This window comes from Phaenicophaeus curvirostris, chromosome 8 (assembly GCF_032191515.1).
Source record: "Phaenicophaeus curvirostris isolate KB17595 chromosome 8, BPBGC_Pcur_1.0, whole genome shotgun sequence".
NCBI classification, from domain to species: domain Eukaryota; kingdom Metazoa; phylum Chordata; class Aves; order Cuculiformes; family Cuculidae; genus Phaenicophaeus; species Phaenicophaeus curvirostris.
The window spans coordinates 23,853,039-23,871,604 of NC_091399.1; the positions used below are offsets into that span (position 1 = coordinate 23,853,039).

General features: G+C 39.3%; 1 protein-coding gene across 3 annotated transcripts in view; it reads right to left on the reverse strand.

Annotated features, from left to right (window-relative positions):
* Positions 1 to 274: 274 nt before the first annotated feature.
* The window catches only part of PRKACB (protein kinase cAMP-activated catalytic subunit beta), a 61,641-nt gene continuing 43,349 nt past the window's right edge, over positions 275 to 18,566 (reverse strand). For all 3 annotated transcript variants that reach the window (XM_069862781.1, XM_069862780.1, XM_069862782.1), the window contains exons 2-10: positions 15,597 to 15,658; positions 14,577 to 14,705; positions 13,065 to 13,163; positions 12,059 to 12,141; positions 11,424 to 11,550; positions 8,800 to 8,895; positions 7,783 to 7,905; positions 6,462 to 6,626; positions 275 to 2,565 (exon numbers count right to left, since the gene is read on the reverse strand). In XM_069862781.1, coding sequence (XP_069718882.1) covers positions 2,440 to 2,565; positions 6,462 to 6,626; positions 7,783 to 7,905; positions 8,800 to 8,895; positions 11,424 to 11,550; positions 12,059 to 12,141; positions 13,065 to 13,163; positions 14,577 to 14,705; positions 15,597 to 15,658 — 1,010 coding nt within the window. In that variant the 3' untranslated portion in view covers positions 275 to 2,439. The remainder of the gene's footprint in view (positions 2,566 to 6,461; positions 6,627 to 7,782; positions 7,906 to 8,799; positions 8,896 to 11,423; positions 11,551 to 12,058; positions 12,142 to 13,064; positions 13,164 to 14,576; positions 14,706 to 15,596; positions 15,659 to 18,566) is intronic.

The window sequence follows — 18,566 nt, forward strand, 5'->3', positions numbered from 1 at the left end:
TTATGCCATATTGGAAAAGTATTTGACTTTCTAACAGGATTTTAATAAAATTAAAAAAACAGCATAATATCACGGCATTAAGATGACTTTTCCACTTATGCCCACGTAGCTTTTAATCTGGGGATCAGCCAGACATGTCAGAACCAATTTCCTAGACTTTTGTCTTACTGTACACGCAAGATGAATGATTACAGTATTTTACAAAACAGAAACATCTCTGAGCCTCGCTAGAATTGTAAATGCAGTGATTAAAAATTAAAATAACAGAATCCAATTGTGATCTCCAACATTTATTAAAATCTTTTAAAGTTCATAAACGACAACAAAGTTACTGTAGAATTTATCGCATACAGCTAGCGTACAGCAGCATGTCCTTGGTCTAAATGAAATACAAAAGATTTGAACATTTTCATACAAAGGATTTCTTTAAATTTATTCATGTGACGATATATCTTTGTTACATAAAATTTGCTACAGCAAAGTATCTTATACTTTTCTCGCACGTATGGTAAATATGGGTGGACAAAGACTGCGTTCGGTGTCAGCCTCCTAATGACGTTGTGCAAAAATGCTCAACAACCTAAACATACAGAACGTCGGATGGTACGGTTCGTACTCTCTTGTAAAACGTCTACAAAGGCTTTTCTTAAAGGAGTGCCGTACAGATTAAAAGGAGGGAACGCCAGCGGTTTATTTGCACCGGCATCCAAACAAACACAATGGCTGTGGATCAACAGAGCTCCTTTTTTAAAAACAATTCATCCTTGTATGCATGTAAATCGATCAGAAAACATGAGTCTAGTTGAAACTGTTTAGATGTGCTGTTTTAAGACAGGTCACTGAGACAGCCAGAATCAAGTGTACAAATAAAACTACTATGAATAAGTTTAAAAGCAACCCCCAAAAAAGTGCTGAGCCACTGATTATTAACATTGAAATAAAACGTGTCAAAGTGCCCCAAGCTAGCACATGGTAGCAGTATCTTTTAAGTCAGTTGGTGAGAGTATACAAAACATGATTAAGCCCAAATACTTCTATCTGTGTGACCATACATTCTGTTCGATTGAAAGAAAGTCGGTTAGAAATGAAGACACAACGCAACTAAAACAAACCCAGCTGTTGCAGTTTTGAAACTTTTGTCTCTATTCTTCTCGAATGAAGTGCTGTGATTACAAAGAACACGATTGTAGCAGTACTCCATCCTCAGGTTACTAATATAGTATACCAGAATAAAAACTTGGCAATAACCTCTTATTCTTAACAGCTAACAAAAAAATAACTGTGTTCATCCAGCGATGCATCTAGAACATGATTTTGCATTTGCTAAACCTTTTGTTTTTCACAGCTAACGGCAGAGCGCATTTCGCTTTTTGGGATTTATTTGAATGGATGCCTTTTTTCATCAAAAAAGGCTCAAATCAAGGAATAATTTGGGAGCCCAAACATCGGCTTTCTTTTAAAACTAAAACAACACAAAAACGTGAATCAAAATGAATCGTAGTCTCTACAATACTGACCAAAACTTCCTTTAAAGAGTTCAGGGTTCATGTTCTTAAAAAAGCCATTTCATACCTGCCAACTGAAATGCTGGTTAAGTTGACTCGCTTAAATATGGTCCAAACTCCAGACCAGGTGGAATTACTCCCTCTCACGAGACTGCAAGCTTGTCACGGTACAGCCTGGTTATGGCAATTCACCTACTGCCTAGGTGGGAAATACAAAGGAAGGAGGCAGTGACGAAAACGGCAGGGGTGTAGAAAACCAAGGCACGGGGTCTACCTACTGTCCCCTACCTAAGCCATCCGATTGATTCTACTCAAGTTTGGTCAGTCTCCAGGAAGAAATGTTTTTAAGTTAATTTAGCAGACATTTCTATGGCGATAAATACTACCTTCGAAAATGCTAAAATGTTGGCTAGGTTTTAGTCTGAGCTACTGAAAAAAAAAAAAAAAAATATTATAAATTGTAGCGTCAGACACAAGACAGACAAGAATTATTGGCTGGCACAGACTAGAAGCAACATTTATCTTTCACTTCAGTCTAAATCACACTAGCCGCAACACCTTCCATTTCACTCACACAAATAATACATTATTGAAAATAAAATGGAGCATTCTTGGGTAAAAAACTACTTCATTTTAAAGGGGGGAAAATGAACAATACACAGAAACGAAGAACGACAGAAACCGAAGTTAAGTAGGAAAGTGGTCTATTATTCTGTGTTACTGCACAAACAGTGCTTGCTTAATTGTGCCTAGTTAGAAGGGTTGGTGCAAACCGCACACATGGAAGATGGCAATAAAGACCTCAGTCAGCTTTGTGGAATGAAGTAACTAGGTAACTGTTTTGACATATGATGGTCTCAGCTCCACCTCATCTGTTAACAGAGTGCAAAGATCCCAATGTGAGCCCTGATGTCATCTTGTCCTCTTACTCCTACTAAAAATCAGCAAATTCTTTTGCACATTTTTCTGTTAGAGACGCACGAATATCTTCTTCCTCATAGTCATCAAAGTTGCTGGTATCTCCAGGGCCTCTGCACTTTGGTATGAACGGAGCTTCTACCTATATTGGGGGAAAAGAAAAAAACACATTAAATGTTTTTGACCTAATACCTTCAGATTTAACGCTGTGATAATGAACGCAACAAAACAAAGTTCCACTCTCTTCTTGCAGAAGAGAACCTGCTCAGGTCATCAGCTGTGATGCAGCTCGAGCACAGCGAGGGCTGCATCCAACAGGGTAGAAGAGCTTCATCACCATAAATGATACTCAAAAATCTCAGGGCTGTTGGCCTGAGGAAGACAGCGTCTCCAATCCTCTATTCCAAATAAAAACTAACTCAATACAAGTTCAAACAATTTGTTTGGCACCTCCTGCCTACGAAGTTCCTCCTAGGAACTGTCTGGGAGAAGTGAGAACCTTCCCAAAACTAGGGCACCATGGAGAAACAAACAATGACTTGAAGTGGTCACTAAAATACTGTACAGAAAGCCAGTCCAGCTCTAATTAATGATGCAAAACCCCTTCTAGTAAAGACTGCCTGCATATCCTGTCAAATCCACACGTCTACTCAATTAGTCTTGAGAGTCAGCGCATCTCATGGCAGCTGTCTGGTCATAAGTCATACACGCTTGGGTACTGGAACCAGCCGTTCTCCAGGATCCTCTCCACTGCTGCTTCCCAAAGTTGATGGAACCTGCAATGTTTTGAGGTTGACCTCAAAAATAAAGCCCTTGCTACAGCTTCACAGTCTATCCTTCTGCCCGAACTAGTGCACTTCAGCCTCTAATCATCTTGGAAGTTAAAGTAAAGACGCCTTAAATGAAGACAGGTCCATGCAGGGCCATATCTGCATTTTTCCAGTTATGCTGTCCCAAAACAGTTGGGGGTGGAGGGAAATAAAGGAGTGGCGCCCAACTTGCAGACACCGAAATGCTATTTTAGTGAACAGATGCCTAAATTCCACCTTCACTCGGCTAATACTAATTCAAATCCTAATCCTCCTGGCCTATCACACCTCCCAGAGTTCCACATTAAGCTTAATTACCTTTTAAAATAACCTAAACTTTAGAGTCACGCTTAGAGAAGGAATAATCAGGATTTGGGGTTGATGGGAGTCAACGAAGAAGAACGGATGGTAAGGAAGAGACCAGAGAAAATGGAATACCAGGGAAAAGGAGAGATACTCCACTGGAATTGGCCTGGAACAAACTGGAGTTGGAGGCGTGATTATCAGTACTGCATTCCTCTTTCTTAACTGACAGATGCTGATCTATTCATCTTTACTGTAAGCAAAATCAAAGCGGTGACGCAAATTTAAACCTGGAAATGCGAAGTAATCAGAGAAGCCTCTCCCTGGGACATCCCAAGGAGCACGGGTGCCAGGGGCAGCAGGGTGTGGACAAGGGCGCGGCTCCAGCCGAGGCGAGGGATCCGATCCACCTGGGCAAGCATGGAACCACTCAGTGCCCCAGGTAGGTTACTGATGGGAGGTGGAAATCAGTAAATTAAAGATGTATAACAGACTGATACAAATTAAACTGCTGACTTGGGGTGATAAGGCTGCATGCGCCCAAGAAACACTATCTTTCTGCTTTTACAGATCATGCTGCAGTTGCTACGCACTCATCCTTCTGTTCCTAACACAACACGTGCTGAGGTGATCTATCCCGAGGGAATATACAGGCTGGGTGCACACCTTGCCTACAAAGTCACGCATTTACCAGCCCCTGAATTCTGCCTCTCTGTCTTCTCAAATTAATTTTCAATTACTTCCTCAGAACAAAACTCAGAGCACAAGAAATACCTTCTTTGCTGCAACAAGTTCAAATGAGATGCCTCAGACTTTCCCCTATTGTCTTCACTAAGAAAGTTTGCAGGAGATCACGCTATTTTATAGCAGAAATACCTGTTTGGCCCTAAGTACAACCATAATATCAGGCAGCATTTTAACAAACGGCTACGCAAACACATGAAGACAAGAACTGATGTTAGATGAAATATTAACTTGTTGACTGGTTCACTTATGACTGTGTGCAACAAATCATTCCCATTACTTTGGCTGCCAAGGAACACTATGTTTATTCAGGAAAATACACACTGCGGTAATGGCTACTGTGAAAAGCTGGTATAAACCCAAGGTTTATTGCTGTATTTCTACGGCTGCTTAAATGGTATTATGATCCATGCTGTTGTTTCAGACCCTTATTTATTCCTTATAATTAGAAGCTCCAAACTTATTCCGCATTAATTTTTACACTGCTTTACAACCTGTAATAGCTATTCTGGCTGTACTGCTAATTCATGCTTTAAAATATTCCTTGTTTCTGTAGAAGTAATTCTCTACACTAGCAATGCTAAGAATATTTAGCACACTATTAAAACCCCTGATGGAATGCTCAGGGGCCTGGATGTCTGCAGACAGAATTACTGGGGAACGAAACCCAGTGCACATAAACCTGCCTTGTAAACAGGCATTAAGAAAGCAAAGAACAAATAATTACAATTCTGCAGTGGGGAATCTTTTCTTAAAACACGTATACTTAATCAAGAGAATACAAGATGTGTTAATTGTACTCTGTCTTCCAGTAATTAATATATTAGTGAACACTACGATAACTGCACTGCCAGTTGGTGTAGCCAAACAATCAGGTTCTTTTTAGCAACTATTGTTAGTGTTTAAGTTTGGCCTTTAGAATAACTGCCGTCTGAGCAGCAAGTTCAGGCCTCTGCAATCAAGGCTGTTAGTGTTTCAACAATGCAAACCAAGTCCTTGAAACGTTATCGCCTGACTCCAAACTTTGTACCAATTTCGAGACACACAATTATTTCCGCACCTGAGTCTCCTGAGACAACACCAATGAAGTTATTTCAGTCTTTTATTGTTGTCTATTGAAAAACCAAGAATTCAGAGGTTGCACTTAAGAGAACAAATAATTTCTTAGGAATCTGTTTTTAGCAACTCACTAATCTACAAATGTTTAATTTTGACTCTGGCTTAAAGCGGGGAGGGAGATAAGAATCACAGAATGGTTTGGGTTGGAAGGGACCTTAAAGCCCATCCAGTTCCAACCCCTCTGCCATGTGCAGGGACACCTCCCACTGGATTCAGGTTGCTCATTGTAAAGATTTTTTTCTAATGTCTAATCTAAATCTCCACTCTTTCAGCTTAAAACTTCTCCCCCTCACCTATCACTACCTGCCCTTGTAGAGAGTCCCTCCCCAGCTTTGTTGGAGCCCCTTTCAGGTACTGGAAGGCTCTCTGTTCTGAAAAATACCAGGAGCCAGTGTTCAGCAGGGCTCCCCCTAGCACTGCAGCTTATGGAATCGCAGTGGATTAAAGCAGAGTGTCAGAAGGCAAAACCTCCCCGCTACACACTGAGGACGCTTTCTGCAACTGATCCTGTCCCAGATAAAGCAGAGCAAGAAGGAAGGAGCACAGCTCTTTAGCAGAAAAAAAGAAAAGAAAAGAAAAAGAAAAAAAAAAAGGAAATGAAGAAAAAAAAAGAAAAATAAAAAGAAGAAGGAAAAAAAAGAAAAGGTCCAGCTTTGGCCAGAGCTTCTCCACACCAAAGCACAGTCTGACTGCTAAGGACCAGCTGGGAAGAGATTCCTCGCTGCTGTGGAGGAGTATTTATAGATGCCACTACAGGAAGGGTTAAATAGAAAGCGCGAGAGGCAGGAGATGGCTCATTCCGAGATATTCCAGAAATAGACTGAAAAAAATCCAACCAACCAGTGCTAGAAGAATATGAATGTGCACAGAGGTGCAGGATAAAATACCAACAAGAAACAAGCATAATTCAATCAATATAAACTCTGAAGAATGTTAAAGATTCAACTGCTTTCAGCTTTTCTTAGTTTTACTAAAAGGCACAGATTTAGGAAAGCAAAATAATTATGAATTTTATTTAAACCCCTTAAAGACCTGTAATAATTATGATCAGGAAGGGTCTTACCTTTCTCTGATAAATGGCAATCCAATCCGTAGTTGCAAACCACTTGTGATTCTTTATGTCGTTTACCCCATTCTTGAGATTTCCATATCGTTTGGTCAAATCTACCTGGAGTAAATTTCTTAGAAGATCCTTTAGGTCTGAACTGAAGTGTGACGGGAACCTTACCTAAAAATATACATCCAGAACATTAAAAACAATATACAAATCGGATTCTTTTCCCCTGTGAAGTAAAACAATATTTGCACAAAAGGAAACACTGGGGCCATTGTCTGTTCTTCCTCTAAAAAAACAGATCAAATCAGAATACGTGAAAAGCAAGATGATTATAGTGGCACGTGCACTTCTGTTTAAGGGAGCCTCTCTCAATCGCACTGCTTTGCACTTTGACCATTTTAGACTTGATTTCAGTCGAGGAAAAGTACTAATTTAAGGTAATAATGATAAAAGCCAAACATAACTTGGTGCCTCACCAGCACATCATCATCTCACGGCATTTCCAACTATTTTCTTGGAACAAATGTTTAGATTACTTTGGGCCGTGGTTTAACAGGCACGGTGGGGTTGAACTGGCGGTTGGACTGGATGAGCTTAGAGGGCTTTTCCAACTTTAACAATTCTATGATTTGAAGTGCATGAGGTAGATTAAAGGAAAGACTTAAGGCTATAGAGGAAACATGCGGCTAACAGAACTGAATGTTAGTGTCCAGAGTTCAAGTCCAATGCTACAACCATCCACCCATGGCGGGAGATGATGAACAGTACAAATGGCTAGCAAATTGCATACAACTGCAAAAAGTACCCAAGTCTTTTTAGTTTAGAAGATAAATATTTCTTTAAAATATTGTCTTCCTAAATGAATACCCATATATTAATGGAGACACCTGAACAGTCTCGGTATTGCAGTCTTCCCAAGAGCAACCACCTTTTTGTTTTCAATGAGTTACTAAACAGGAATTTGTCTCATTGCAGTGCACCACAGGGTCTACCGAGGCACCTCCCTTGACTGGCAGAAGCAAGAGAGATTTGCTTTTTGGATGAACTTTATTTTTAATATTACTATTAATTATATTATTAATTATTAATTAATATTAAATTATATTAAATTAAATTATAATTATTAATTATTAACTATAACATTAATTATTTATTTTTAATATGACAATGGCTGTATTTAAGAAGTAAACATTACAAAATTCTCCCGTATGCTTTCCAAATCGCTCACTGCATTGGAATCAGTGAATTCTGCATCCACTTCACACAAAATACACGCTCTGCAAGACAAACAGCTGCAGTTGTGACAATACCCAGCGCCTTCACTCACCTTGCCAGACACAATCTTCTCATAAATCTGAATGGGCTGATCTGCAAAGAATGGGGGATATCCAGCTGCCATTTCATAGATTAAAACTCCTAGCGCCCACCAATCCACTGCCTTGTTGTAACCCTGGATAAAACAAGAAATACCACTGTTAGCGTCATTTTTAACAGAGTTCCTGACTTTCAACATAGTTCTACGGAACGCAAAGAAAACAAATACATGATTGCTCATTTAATACAGAACCTCCAGCCAAGTTCAACCATAAGCTCACAGATTCCAACAGCAATGTACCTAAAACCTAATACAGTGATGACAGTGAAAGGCTGAGAAAAGTGAGACATTTTGCATGCATTCCTGTGCTTAGTTTCAGTATCATTATCCTAATGCGATAAGACTCCATAAACGATAGTAATGGGCACCATTTATTAATCTAAAAATGTTAAAAAAAGTCTTGTTACAGAATGACTGAAACTTCTTTCAAACCTTAGGGAAATTCCATTCAATTGAACAATAATTCCTGTATCATATACCATTATATGATATATACCATTAGGCCTACCCACCCTCAGAGGGAAACATCTCTTCCTCGGATCTCATCTACAACTCCCCTCTAAACCTGAAACACTCTGCAAATAAGTTATTTAATGACAACTGATCCATCAAGTATCCAGTTCTTGTCACCTCTGGAACTCCTGTTCTGGTCTGTGAACACTTCAAAACGCCATCACTCAAATTTGCTGTTCTGAGCAGGATAAATAACCCAGTAACACATTCTTTAAATCTTTTTTTTCCCTAGAAGTTACATAGCAAGTTCTGCAGCATTATGTGACAATCCCTGCTTTGGAGTAAGTTTTACTACACTAAAAAAATATTTACAAGGCACCAATTGCATTTTGTGCAATTCAAAGACCTGAAAAGTCAAGATCTGATTTTTGGGAAGGATCAGCCATTGTTTATCCCTCACAGCTTAATAAGCACACAGTAAGTTTTAATCACATCCTGAATAACAAGACAAAATACCTTGCTGAGAATGATTTCAGGCGCCAGATATTCTGGAGTCCCACATAACGTCCAAGTTCTTCCTTTTACTCTTTTTGCAAAGCCGAAGTCCGTCACCTGTCATCAGAAGAAAAGAATTACCTCTAAGTGCATTTCTACAAAGAAACTTGTAATTACAAGTTCTTCTATAATCACTTTCCAGAATATTTCACACTGAGGAAACGTGTATCTCAGATCCCACGGTATCACGCAGGCACATGTACCTTTATCAGCCAGCTCTTCTGATACTTCTGATAGTGAGAAAATTAATAAATACCACAAAATAGCTATTTCCCCCTCACGCAAGCTTCTATTTATAAAGTCAAAACTCAGCAACAACTTTGGCTCACTGATTTCCCCCATGTACTGCAACCACATTAATGATTTCTCTTCTACTTCTCACAGCAGACTGTTTATACTGCTGGAAGTTTAAGGAACTGAATACGAACACAATATTTATCTTTTCCTTTAGTTAACAAATAAATGAATCACAAAATGGGTCAAGACATCCACCAGGCTTGGAAATTTAGAAGTTTATTGCCTGAGTGGATAAAGGTCGTATGTAAATTTAGTGTGGGAATAAGACAACAGAAGAGGTCATCTGGTAACTTCTGATCTTTGAAAGCATCGGATTTGTTTATCTGAGGGCTGGGAGGCTACTGCAGCAGTAACTGCGTTCACAAAGGGAAAATTCTTGGCCGTTACAAATTCTTCATTCCACTTGCCATGTTTTCTGCATTAGCTTTGCAGAGCTCTGCGTGCGATACCACCCTGGCTGTGATTTTTCCTGGACCATACTGTGGAATACACATGGAAGCCGAGAAGTTCCATGTGAAATTCTGGGATGGGTTTCAAGCTACCAAGTCTGTTCTCGTTCAGGGATCTGTTTCTTTTGCTTCCTCCCTCTTGGTATGATTTCAACCCGTTCCCTGCGCACACACGCTGTATCACTATTATAATCCTTGTTTATTATACAATAGCTTGTGCTTTTCTGTTACTCTAGCACAATTCAAAGAGCCAAACGCCAAACTATGAGGGCAGCTTTTGCTTCACTTTTGGTAGAAACAGCAGCAATCACGGCTGGAACTGAGCAGAGGGGGTTGATGTGCTGACCTGCTCCAGTCAGCACAGAGTCATTTTGGTGTTTGTGAACGCACATCAGTCGATTTAAGAAGAACCCACTGCAGGCGTGAGGCAAACGGAAATGGCTCTACAATTCAAAAAGAAAATCAATGGAGAATCTAAACAAAATTTAGCTCAACCTGCAGCATCAATGTATGAACTCAAACCTCCCTCTCTGTTCAGAGGCAGAAGTGACCCAACCTCACGTTATCATCTGTATTTTCCCCACTGTCACACACAAACTGTTGCATGTAGAGAGTCACCAACTGTGGAGCAAACTGTTACTTCAGAGTAATGGTGCTCCTCCACCCCATTAACAGAATATGTATTTCTTTTCTCCCTCGTTTGATTTTATTCTTCATGCAAAATTATTTTACAGTTATAAAACACATAAGATAAAAATCCTTTCCTCTTCTCTCAAACAGAGTTGGAGTTGTTTAGCCTGAGGAAGAAAAGGCTGCAGGGAGACCTTAGAGCAGCTTCCAGTACTGAAAGGGGCTCCAGGAAAGCTGGGGAGGGGCTCTTGATCAGGGAGTACAGGGATAGGATGAGGGGGAACGGTTTTAGGCTGAAAGAGGGGAGATTGAGGTGAGATCTTGGGAAGAAATGTTTTGCTGTGAGGGTGGGGAGGCCCTGGCCCAGGTTGCCCAGAGCAGTGGTGGCTGCCCCATCCCTGGAGGGGTTCAAGGCCAGGCTGGATGGGGCTTGGAGCCCCTGATCCAGTGGGAGGTGTCCCTGCCCAGGGCAGGGGGTGGAACCAGATGGGCTTTCAGGTCCCTTCCAACCCAAACCATTCCATAATTCTGCTATGGCAAAAGGTGATACAGTGAGGAAAGACGAGCTTCTGTAGTTTAAGGAGTACAGAGCATTGCAGAGTGCTTGTTGCTGTAAATCACCTTCCCATTTGCCATTTAGGTCGGAAACATAAGAGCTAGAAGGAAGGAGAGAAGGTGAGAGGCTGTTGTAAAACCAAAGCCATCATTTGCAGCAGCACCACAACTCATCTTGTACTCCAGATGTGCTGAGACGTTCAGGAGTGTTCAAGGGTGGGATTCATCTGACTAATTAAGTACTATTCTGCCAATGTTGGCACCCAAGCTGGTTATCCTGAACTGTTTATATGGACAGTGCAGAGAAGCAGATGTTTCAGAGCACCTTTCATCTTGTTCTGGGGCAGACGTATAAAATAGGTCAGATGAACAGAGCCATGTAATCACCACCTTCTCATCACAGACCCCGAGGGAAATCTCGACAGCTCGTTCAACTGCCGACAGCTCCATTGCGTATACTTAATTTTAGTCAGAGGGAGTGCAATCCAGCAGTTTTAACCAGTTCTAAGCAGCAGGGCATTTTAGTGCTCCCCAAACACGTGCTAACACACCAACCACCTTCAGACCATTTATTCTAAACACATTTCATAGAATTACCTAACCCTACACTGTAAGACAAGACTTCACTCCCTAAATAGATGAAGAATATCATACCTGGATATATCCTTGCTGATCAATTAAAAGATTTTCAGGCTTTAGATCTCTGTAGATGAGGTCTAATGAATGGAGGTACTCAAATGTTAGCACTATCTGAGCTGCATAAAACCGTGCATGTGGTTCACTGTGAAGAATTAAAACAATATTAAGTACCTCAATGCTATGCTGAGATATCGAAACAACCACGTAACTGCTGGGGACAGACAAATTAAGTACCTTTTAACTGGTTCTCTTAGTGCGTAATGAGAAAATAAAGCAAGCAGCACACATTTTTCAACTGATAAATTAAATTTAGGGAATAAGCATAAATCTTGCAGTTCAAATACACATGCAAATCGAGAGGAACATATCCCACAGTACAGAGCTTAGACTTTAAATTCTACTTTTAGAATCTATCATCAATTTTGGTTACAATTTGCATTGGAATTCCAAGATTCTATCGTGCCTGCGCTGAAAAATAAGACACAGTAACAGGTTTTTCACTGTCTGACTGGTTCCAGCTCACTGAAAACGGGGTAAAAACACTTACTCCTTCAGATTTTTTTCTTCAATAATAACAAATCATAACAAACCCTCTTCCCAAATGAGCAACAGAAGCCTTCTGAGAAGAATAATTTCACTAATACTCTTACCTGAACCTTCCGATTCTTCTTAGATGTGAAAACATTTCACCACCAGGAACATACTCCATTACCATGTATAAATTAGAATTGTCCTAAGGAAGGAAGTAAACACAAATCCACGTGAGGCAGGAAATCTTCGATACAGAATACTTAATAAAGAATGAAAAAGGAAAATTGTAGCCATCCAATGACCTTAATAAGGCAACACAGGTAGAAATGCTAAAAAAGCGTACGCGGGAAAAAAGGAGCATCCTACAACTCAAGAATTTACTTTAAAATAATTAGTGAGTTCCTGACACAAAATGGTTTCTAGGTGACCTGAAGGAAGAGAGGATGATGCCTACTGCAAGACAAGAACTTGCACTTCAGAACTGACAACCTGAGGTATTCTTGTCCCCAAAAGCCGCAGTCCCAAACCTCAAAACTGTAAAGATCAAGGTAGAACAAATTTGTTTGTTTTAAATGGTATTAAAAAAACTAAAGAAAAGGAAATACACATAGAACACCTACCACACTATAAATTAGGAAAATACTCAGTTCCCCTACAGACTGACCAGAACACACTGTCCTGAAATTAGAAGCTCATCTCAGAGTTCTTTCCTTCATGGTTAAAACTGTCACCAAGACCTGCCTCAGGCACAAATCTCAAGCAAAAAACCCTTCAAGCAATTACAAATTTACCAGTTAATATATTGGCACAGACATAAATCCTTTGGTTTCCCTCAAACATGGAATAATGCCCAAAAGCTCCCGGCTTTCCAAAGCCAGTTTCTCTCCAAATCAAGGGAAATCTGAGTTTTATTTAATTTAATTTTTATTTATTTATTTGGGGCTATCCTTTCAATCAGCATTGGGTGCACTGGAGTGTGTGCAAGCGTGCACACCAGAGAAAGAACCGTTCAAGACCTGGCGACAGCACCAAGACAAAAATACCTAAACTACCGTACTGTAACAGTTAAAAGTTTTCATATTGATAGTCTGAAACCCAATCAACTACTTTCAAAATAATGATTACCTTAAAAGAATACTCCAGTTTTACAAGGAAAGGAAAGTTCACTGCTTGTAATATTCTCTTCTCATTCAATGTGTGTTCTATTTGCTTCAGTTTGACGACCTAAGAGAGGCAAAACAATCTTCAGGTTAAGAATGACATTTCATCGTTGTCGGTAAGTTTTTCAGAGTTAAACAAGTAGCTGAAAGCAAACTTTCCAGATAATGAAAAGTAATGGATTACTGGTATAGTAACAGAACCGAGAAAGCAGAAAAAAGTCAAATAACATTTTAAAGAGTAATACTCATGCAATACGGTTGTAGATAATTCATAGAATCACAGAATGGTTTGAGTCAGAAACCCGTCAAAAAAATCCAGTGGGAGGTGTCCCTGCCCATGGCAGAGGGGTGGGACTGGACGGGCTTTGAGGTCCCTTCCAACCCAAACCATCCCATCATTCTATGAAACCTGACTGAAACTGTGTATAAATTTAACTTTTTAGATGCAAAGGCAGCATCTATAAAAAGCCACTACTATTTTGAAGTAAATGTGCAAAAGAAATAGTGAGCTAAAAACATTAAATCTCTTTTGATTCACAGACCGTCGGTGATGGCAGCGATGCCACAGCCTGAAGCGGCTCTTTTAACACTTCACATTATCAAACCGAAGGCTCAGATATCACAGCTTTGCTCCCAGCCCATGACAGCTTTCTGGGATCAACCCACACCTGGTCAGGGCAGGTTCTCCAACAGTGTGATTGTGTCAGAGCTTTTGTTAAGACTTTCTTTCCGAAACCAATTACATAATTCATTTCACCATTTGCCGACTGTTCTCTTTGCCAGATTAGTATTTTCTTCAAATGATTTTTATTATATCGAAGCAAAGTTATATACAGTGCCTTACGAAGTCAGAAGAGCTCTTATACTGAGGACCTTAGAAACTACTGATCTGAATAATGTGCTTCTGAAAAACTTGTCAAAACCATTAAAAATATTGATAAATATCTTAACAATAGAGAGAAATTACTGTTCTCTATGCAGTTACTATACATACAACAGGATTATCACATAATTACGCATACAAAAAGTAATACAGCATGGGAGCAAGAATGGGAAATAAAGGATTTGTGCAAACAATTTATTAAATTATGGTTCTTAAAAGAAAATTTTGAGAATTTCAGATACAAGACTCTTCCAAAATGTTGAGCTACCCTGAAAGTGTGTTTATTTTGTTAAACTCCAGCAGTACATCTTGCTTTTACTGAATAATATGTAGGCTCCCTTACAAAAACGAGCAAAGAAATCAACTGATAACGCTTCATTAAAGCCTTGAATACAACTTAAAGCCTCTTTCACCTGCCCTTGTAAGAATCCTACAAAATCCAAACAGCTGAAAATGAAACTGTTTGAAGGATCATCAGTATCCAAGTACAATAAACAAAAACAAAATAAGGGCAGCACAGTTCAGCCACAGTTATCAGAGCTTTGTCTGCATCAAACTCTCCTGTATCACAAAAACACAACAGATGACACTCACCTTCTGTTTGTCCAGTATCTTCATAGCGTAATACTGTTCTGTGGCTTTATGTTTCACCATCATAACTCTCCCAAATGATCCTGTTCCGAGGGTTTTTTGCCTTTCAAAATCATCTAGGCAAGCAGTATTCTACACGGACAAGGATATAATAACGTTATTTACAATCTAATACCCAAAGACAATTTTATCTGTATGAATGGAAATCATTTATGAAAGAAAAAGCAGTAAAATCACATTTATCAACAACTATAACCGACTATAGTGTTGTAATAATTTCATGCCTGTCAGATTTTAATAAGAGATTTTAAATCCCCCTCATTAAACCAGAAAGATTTAAACAAATTGTATCAACACTTCTGTCATTTGTCCACACTGAGCAGTAAAGAGACCATGAATTTAACATGCAGATAAATAATCCCCTCTCATATCACAAGCAAGAGTATTAGAACATGCGAACACCCTCAAGCTCTAGAGACAGTTTGGTGTGAGAGTTGCCCAGAGAGAACATCACTGAGTTTTTTTTCCTCAGATATTCACCACCACCACATTTCAAACACTGCTCTAACAACAAGGACCCTTTCCCGAACCACTCGGTTCAACTTTTAAAACATTTCTCTCCTTAAGCTGAACCCCGTGCAGCTTAATGCCCTTAATTCCCCTTAATACCACGGTGCAAATTATTACAGGGTAAATAACAGCTGTGCCAACGCTTCGTGTTATAAAAAGCCATCTAGAACATGCCAAAAGATTTTGAGTCTTGTCATGTTGATGGTGGACAATATTCTTGGTAAGAGAAAACTGTTGTTCAGCCTAAATATTTCATCAGCTCAGAGCTGGAGAAGACTCGAGCGGCTTTGCTGATGAACTTCTATAACAAATTTGTTATTACCAATGGAAACTCCTTTAAAAACTGCATCAAACTTTTTTTTCTATGCTGTTCATTACAGCCTGGTAACACACTGGTAACATCATCCAAAACACACAACAGAGGAAATTATGGAATGCTTAAATGACTGATACCTGAGGGGGGCTCTCCCATTTTCTTAAAAAGTCTTCTTTGGCTTTGGCTAGGAACTCTTTCACTGAAAACACACACAAAAAGAACATTTTAATTAATGACATTCCTCATGGATGCAATGGAGATGCTTCGTTAACAAAATACGTAAACTTTCTTAACTTTCTTCAAGTCGTATTTTCACCATGTATGAAAGCAAGCACCAATGCCTCTAACTTCTACAGTATCTCCAGGAGACCTCTAAGCTTTCTGGAGTAACTACATCGTTCTACACAAATTAAACTACACCAGCTCTAATAACTCACAATACCATATAGGCAAGCAGGCTTTAAGGTGATGTAAGATGTTTTTAAGTCAACTGGGGAAAAAAAACACAAACACCTGACACTCGTAAATAGCCATTCCACAAATACAGACTTTTAATCTATTTCTAATAATTAAAAGCTACGTTTTCTTTCAAGATTGAGCGCAACGTCAATCTCATTGCTTTTTCCCCCATCACCTTTAGGTAAAGGCTGTTTGCAAGCTCAAGTACCATATGGACAGCGTTACTGCGAGCAAAGACAAAGCACAGGGCGACAACGACACCGCACGTTAGGTGTGCCCACAGTCAGAGAATGTGTGGTTTTAATATTGATTATCCATTGAAATGGAAGGAATTGAACGACAGCAAAATTCTGGATGCCTATTTAAAATGTGCACCAACATTTTTTTGTTGAGCTCTTCCAGCTGTTCTGCTTTGAATATCATTTATCAGCCAGATCAATGCCGATGGCTTAACGCGCAGGCATAAAGGGGAGCTGGTTCAGACACTGCTGGGCTTCTGGAAGAGTCACACAGTCAAGAAGAAAATATCAGGCTGGTTTTGTGTTCTCTGAATCATTTCACGTAACAATATTAATATCGGTAGATTTTCTGCGCTGTGACGTTCCCCCACGAGCAGTTTCTAAAAATACTTCGCCATGTGCCAAAATTATTCTGGCCAATATCTAGAAATAAGTGTTTTACCAACTGGATTTTACCTTCTGGTGGTCACAGAAAATTAGATTTATAAAGGGTTGTGTAAACAATCGTCTGATGAATGAGAAGGTTTTTGTACTTTTCAGAGAATACTGGTGTCTACACAGAGAACTTCTTAAAGTTCTCTTTTCACCCTTTGGCTACCAGTACAGTTACATCAGCGGTAAAAACGGTGACAACCCTGGAGAAGGCTTGGCCTGAATCTTTGTTTTTCTCTTTCCCCTCTCAAGCAAGCTATGGGACTCGATATTCAAGGGAGGTTTATGGCTCTGATGGAACAGCAACAATATAATGGAAATTGCGGAGCAACTGTCCAAAGTTCTCGCTAACCTCAAGGTTACAAAAGTGTTTAAAGCATGATACCCACTTTATTTTAAGAGAAATGAGTAATACCAGTGAGGAGGAGCATATTTACTGCCTAAACTTATGGTTAAGTAGAGTAAGAAAAACATAGTTTATATCAGACAAACTATTTTAAACTGGCATTAAAAGTCACTGAGAGGAGAAAATATTTTAGTGGGTAATCAGTAAAACATTAGACATATTTATCTTAGGAGGGGGAATATTCCCATTGTGTTTAAATTATGGGGGTTATTCATGTACTGATCTTTAATGACCTCAATTTGAGAAAAGGGCAGGATTTCCTGTGGCATCCAATAATTTCTCAGCACAAAAAAGGGACCGTAACTATGTCCAAATTCATGCCTGATGATCCTTCTTCCATTAGGAGAACAGAGATGAAGTGATAAAGTGGTAATCACTGATAGTTTTTAAAATATCAGTTTATGTCAAAGTAGCACAAACATTATTTTCTCTTAATGAAAAGAAAAAAAACCTAAGCTAATCACTAAAACCACTAAAAAGCAGAGCCTTCAAACTTGAGTGGCTGCAGCTTAGAAACAACCATTAACTCTAACGTTACATGGCACAAACAAAACATGAAATAATAAGTCTCTTTTTTTTTAATGTTATTAATGTACCAATGTCTTAAATATCCCTCATAGAATCATGGAATGGTTTGGGTGGGAAGAGACCTCAAAGCTCACCCGGTTCCAACCCCCCCTGCCATGGGCAGGGACACCTCCCACTGGATCAGGATGCTCAAAGCCTTGTTCATGTAAATAAAATATTTCAAGTTTGCACATAATTTCCAAAGAAATATAATTATTCAGTACTGAAAACCATACAATGGTATTCACATGGAGTCAACTTTGTTTCTGTTCTCCTTATGGAATAAAGAACGCTGTTTGTGAGAAAAAATGCAACAAAGCTGGAAATATTCATATTGCGGAAGCATGAGAAAAATCTCCCATTTCTAGAATACCAATAAGCCACAAGCTCTCCTTCAACAAAATTTCTATCTTATTCTACTTGACTTTCATTCTCTTTTATTGAAGAGCAGCACTGAACATGTGTTTTCAAAGCAAATCTACCTAATGGCACTCATTTATCTTAAAATCACTATTTACGTATGTTCTGTGGTGGTTTTTTATTGGAATTACATTTTCTTCCCAGCAAGAAAATGGGTCAAATTATGCCTGATTCTCATTTTCAGAGGTCACCTGGGCTCCTACCCCACAACACAACCCAGCAGGAGGATTCAAAGCGAATTTAAGCAACTTGGGTGCGTACACTTCAGTTGCTTCTGAAAGCAGGACTTGAAATTTGAACTAAGACAGGTACTTTTGCAAATCATTTCGATCTCAAAATGACAGCGCTTGCTACAGGGGAACGCGTTTCATTTCTACTTTTCAAGCGCTGAATCAAAATTTCCACCGACTGGATAGAGCGGCCATTGGAATTATTGTGTTGGTGCAAATAAATGTGTTTATCAGATGATGGCTTAGACGTTTTCCTCAAGCACACATTTTTAGCCACTTCACATAGTTACGATGCGACTCTTGTTTGCCTTTTTTTTAGCATTTAAACCATTCCTAGCATCTGTGACTTTGGGC